The 4,920-nt window shown below is 34.9% G+C and overlaps 2 protein-coding genes across 3 annotated transcripts in view; one reads left to right on the top strand and one right to left on the bottom strand.

Moving 5' to 3' along the window:
• The window catches only part of LOC109585523 (major surface trophozoite antigen 11-like), a 13,351-nt gene extending 9,891 nt beyond the window's left edge, over positions 1 to 3,460 (top strand). The window contains exons 1-9 of one of the 2 annotated variants that reach the window (XM_020001652.1): positions 1 to 88; positions 141 to 1,644; positions 1,726 to 1,890; positions 1,943 to 2,128; positions 2,229 to 2,589; positions 2,634 to 2,735; positions 2,779 to 2,934; positions 2,978 to 3,145; positions 3,196 to 3,460. In XM_020001652.1, coding sequence (XP_019857211.1) covers positions 1,233 to 1,644; positions 1,726 to 1,890; positions 1,943 to 2,128; positions 2,229 to 2,467 — 1,002 coding nt within the window. In that variant the 5' untranslated portion in view covers positions 1 to 88; positions 141 to 1,232 and the 3' untranslated portion in view covers positions 2,468 to 2,589; positions 2,634 to 2,735; positions 2,779 to 2,934; positions 2,978 to 3,145; positions 3,196 to 3,460. The remainder of the gene's footprint in view (positions 89 to 140; positions 1,645 to 1,725; positions 1,891 to 1,942; positions 2,129 to 2,228; positions 2,590 to 2,633; positions 2,736 to 2,778; positions 2,935 to 2,977; positions 3,146 to 3,195) is intronic. The other variant, XM_020001651.1, reaches the window with a different exon arrangement.
• Positions 1 to 4,920, bottom strand: part of LOC105314233 (meckelin-like) — a 19,895-nt gene that overhangs the window by 12,829 nt on the left and 2,146 nt on the right. Inside the window, exon 7 of the mRNA XM_020001649.1 lies at positions 4,682 to 4,916. Within this exon, the coding sequence (XP_019857208.1) occupies positions 4,682 to 4,916 (235 nt within the window). The remainder of the gene's footprint in view (positions 1 to 4,681; positions 4,917 to 4,920) is intronic.

Raw genomic sequence — 4,920 nt, 5'->3', positions numbered from 1 at the left:
CTTTGCCACTCTTGCCAGTTGTAATCACATTAGCAATTGACCGTGACTTTTACATTTATTTGTATGAAAATGGAAACCAGTCTGGATTGTAAGTGACAAATGTGTATTATACTATAACATAGTTATGTTGTTTTTTCTAGTTGTTTCATTAGTGAAATGATACCCTTTCTTGTTGCTTTTCTGCTTCCAGTTTTCATCATACTGATCTTCAATGTTATTATATACGTCCTTGTTATTCGTGTGGTTATTCTCCACACTATTGATAAGAACAAGAGAATGAATAAATCTCGACTTACCACATCTGAAGCAATCAAAATGTTGATATCTTATTCTGGTATCTTGATACTCCTTGGTCTCACGTGGCTGTTTGCTGTCTTCACGTTCATTACTGAGCCTAACATCTCATTCATCATTCAGTTCTTCTTTGCTTTCTTCAACGCATTTCAAGGTTTCTTTATTTTCTTCTTTTTCGTTGTTCTAAGCAGTGACTCGAGAGATGCTTGGAAATCACTTCTCTGTCCTTGGACAGTGAGGGATGGAACGGCATCCACAGTAGTTAAAAATAAACCTTCAAAAACTCAAGTTATATCCCCACAGGCCAAAAATGCACCAGAAAGTCTAGTTTCGATTAAAGGGAAAGGAAATAAAGGAAAAGATTTTGCTGAAAATTTAATACATGAAAACGAGATAATCCTTGAAGACAGTGGATTTTCTATTGATGATGATATTTAAGACATAAAAAATTTTGATTCGTTTGTTTTACATTCTTTATTCTAGAAATTGCTACTATTGTAAAATGCAGTTATTATCATTATTTTTTTTTCTACTTTTTATTTACCTGTAGACACTATTACATCTACTATTATCTAGACTAACTATTATCGTCATCATTTATACATATCATCAACTAATTATTGTTATCAATATTATTTTACTTATTATTATTATTCTATATTCGCAGTTAGTGAGTGCACTTGTATTTGCTGTTTAAAAATTGTTGCAAGATTGTTGCTAATTATGTTGAAGGTCTCAACCAACTTTCAGCCTAATAAAATATTCTTAGCAAGTTGGACCCATAGATATTACATGTTTGAACATAGATCTAACTATAAGTTTACATCAGAGTAATAATTGTTTGGTAACCAGGTTGCTTTCCCAAATAGATATGATTTCCTAGCATTATTGATGATGTCATAAATTCATTCAGTTGCAAGGAAAGTAGTTTGTTAGTAATGATGAGAGAAGCAGTGCTAGTCTTTGCTTTATGTGTTCTGTCACTATCAGTTGCTCAGGATTGTCCTCTACCAACTAATCCTGACATAGAAACTGTATTGCCTCCTTTACTAGTTGAATCTGATGGTCCTCAGTCATACTCTCCTAATGTAACAGGATCAGTTCAATATGTCTGTCTAGTTCAAGGGAGCATGATTGATACTTATAATGGAGTTTCTCTTATAGCTAGATTCACTCCTAACCCAGGAGAGCCTGAAACCAGTAGGATACTTGATATGGAGTGTGGCAGTGGTACATGGAGTGGAAGGACTGGTAGTTTAGATCCTCCTCCTCCCAGTGCTATTGATGCTCCTCCAAGAACTGATTGTTATAGGTGTAGGGAAGGTTTTGGTGGTGATACTAGATGTAGAGGTAAGCAAATTGTAATAATAATAATTATTATTATTATTACTATTTACTATAATTATTATTAATCTTATGTATATAAAATAGAGTGTAGCAATGTTTGTAATTCTGGACTGATGAGGTGTACTGGATCAGGTTCTACTGATTGTTGTTTATCATTTGCTGCTAATGGTCAGTGTAATCCCACCACTAACTGTACATCATCATCAGGTCCTAACTATGTTGCTACTGAGAGTAATAACTTCACTTGCAGTAAGTGTAATTTACAATCGTATTACTATTATTCATTATACTTGATTATTAGCTTGTAATCTAACCTGTTCTGCTGGTTATACTGTTAATTCTGATTGTACTGGCTGTGATTTCACTAGTATCTGTGATAAAGACACTCCATGTATGAATGGAGGACAATGTATACAGTATTCACCTCCTGATAATTATACTTGTAATTGTACTGGTACTGGATATGAGGAAGAATTGAACTGTACTGGTGAGTAGTTATATCTGCCTATCTGTACGACTGATTTAGCATTGAACACGCCTTCCAATCTCTTAGCATAATTATTATTTTTACTTTTTCTCAATTATAGACTTGATTCTTTCGCCATCTCCTTCTCCTTCACTTGTTCTATCTTCACCTCCTGCTCCCTTACCCTCTCCCTTATTTGGCGCTAGTTCACCTCCCTCACCCTCTCCCTCACCAATATGTACTGTTAGATACTGTGACAGTTGTCAAAACTCATCTTGTTGTAAAACCTGTTCATCTGGTTCCTATTTAAATCCTGATGGATGTACATGTGGTAAGGTTGAGAAAGCAGCACAGATATAAATTCATTATGTTCACTGTAGGTCCTTGTACAGTATCAAATTGTTCAAGATGCCACTTGCTGAATTCAAGTTGTTGTACTGAATGTGGATTAGGATATGATCTAGTTAATGGCTGTCAATGTGGTATAGAATAATCATTTATTGCATTATGGGTTATTCTTTTTTAGCTGCTCCATGCACACAGTCTGGTTGTGAGAGATGTGATGTTGCTGGATGCTGTCAAACCTGTTTATCAGGTTATAGTACTGGGGTTGATAATTGTTCGTGTGGTAAGGAAGAGTAACTAAACACTGAAAGTTTATATTTAGATAGTTTGTTTATTGCCCTGTAACAGTGGATATACTTCATCAGCTAACTGCACTAGTTGTGCTTTGACTAACATTTGTGAGGCATCAAATCCTTGTGGCACTGCTGACTGCTCACTAGGAACTCAACCAGACCAATACACTTGCTACTGTGCTACTAATAGTTAGTATAGTAATTAAGTGATTGTGACTTATCATTGATATAGATCCTCAAAGTCTGTCAGCTTCTATCATTGCAATTATTACAGTGCTATCATTGATAGTTGCAGTTTGCATGGCAATGATTGTTATACTGGTATTGGTTATTGTTGTGATTTTCGTTAAAAAGCAAAAGCAAAAGCAGCAGCAGGAGCAGCAGCCTACTAATCATTATGGTACGTTAATATTCTATTAGCCATTAGCTTGTTTTTCTTTCTAATGATAGATGTAATTGTCCCAATTGCTTCAGATCCAGCAACAGAGGTTAACCTTGCTTATGAAGCTGTCAGGCGACGTTAACTTGTTTTATGATGCAACTAATGCATCATATTACATTAGAGACTATCCTCCTCCTCTAAACTATGTATATATATGTGTGTGTGTGTTGTTGTCTTTTTATATTGTCATATAACTTTTACGTGATCTTGGAGTAACCTTAAAAATTCATAAAAATTCAAATTTGATCGGGATCAGCTCAAACTTTCTATACAACATACATATAAGTACGTATTGCATCAGAAAAATTATAAAATTGAAGAATTTTCTCCTTTTCATTTTCAGCAAAATTTGGCCAAATTTCTTGTACTATTTTTAAAAAAAAAGATTGAGCAGGATTTGCTTTGTGCTAATTCGTCAAGAGTCCTTGTTCAAAAAAGCAGTGAGAATATCTATGCAACCCTGCATTCCTGTTCTAAAATTCATACTATTCAATTCATTTCATTGCATTAATTAATTGTTTGTTTTTTGAACTATAATTTATAAATCACACACAATAATATGCAATATTGATACCTTCTTTTAGCTAAAACCTCCCACTAAGTACTGCAGTTGATTCCAAGCATAGCTAAGTTTTTAAAAATTGCGCAATTTTCATGTCGTTTAGAGCTTTGCTGTTTTAAACTAGGATAATTAGCAGAGGCCACCCTCGCTGAGCCTGTGAGTGGACAGCCCACCCCCCCCCACAACTTCTTTGGAATGACATGGTTGGACAGTTGGTCCCACCCACACATTATGCGCATGCATGGGAAGTCAGTCAGACTTTCCTCTTAGACAAGGTTTAGAGACACGCTAGTGGTACCAATGGAGTCCTCTGGTCAAGATAAGGTCTTCTAAGAAGTCTGGTAAGCATAGGAGCTCGTTTTCCCGGTATAGCAAGGCTGCAAAAGTTGTGGCAGCCATTTTGAAGTGGGGTGAATCCTAATTAGCAACGCTACCGCATTATTAATAGTATAGGGATTTTGGCCAGTTTTTGAGCAACTTAAAAAATTCATTAAAAATGCAAACGTGATCAAAATCAGCTCAAACTTTCTACTTAACATAAGAACATGTATATGTAACAGAAAAAATTATAAAAATAAAAAATCCCCTCTTTTTCAATTTTGGCAAAATTTGACAAGTGACCCTGTACTATAGTACAGGGATTTTGGCACATTTTTTGAACAACTTTGAAAATTTGTAAAAAATCAATTTTGATTGAAATAAACTCAAACTTTCTACACAACATAAGGACTAGTATATGTATCAGGAAAAATTATAAAATTAGAGAATTATCTGATTTTTATTTTTAGCAAAATTTGGCCAAAGACCCTATAGTACAGTATGGTATTTCATCATAAAATGACTAGAAGAGAATTCCCCATTGTCATTAATGATACATACATGTATACATGTACATGTGTCATGCATTAATATTCTCTCTTTCCCTCTCTTACTGATATCCCAGCTATCAACAAGTAGACAATAACGGCCAGTCCAATCCTTAGTACTGAGCTATGAGGAGCAGTGTATCGCTCAGTGGGTGTGGTCACATTTATACTTGGATTCCTCTCGGCTAAGTTACCCAAACCAATAATCTCCAGAAACAGCAGCGACAACATCAAAACAAAAAAAGAATTCAATTTGCGATGAGTTTGAATTTCGTTCCACTCATTTGCAACAAAATATGTCCTCC

This window comes from Amphimedon queenslandica, unplaced genomic scaffold (genome assembly GCF_000090795.2).
Source record: "Amphimedon queenslandica unplaced genomic scaffold, v1.1 AMPQUscaffold_13050, whole genome shotgun sequence".
NCBI lineage: Eukaryota > Metazoa > Porifera > Demospongiae > Haplosclerida > Niphatidae > Amphimedon > Amphimedon queenslandica.
The sequence above is the reverse complement of the archived record's forward strand: the minus strand, read 5'-3'. Positions and strand labels throughout refer to the sequence as shown.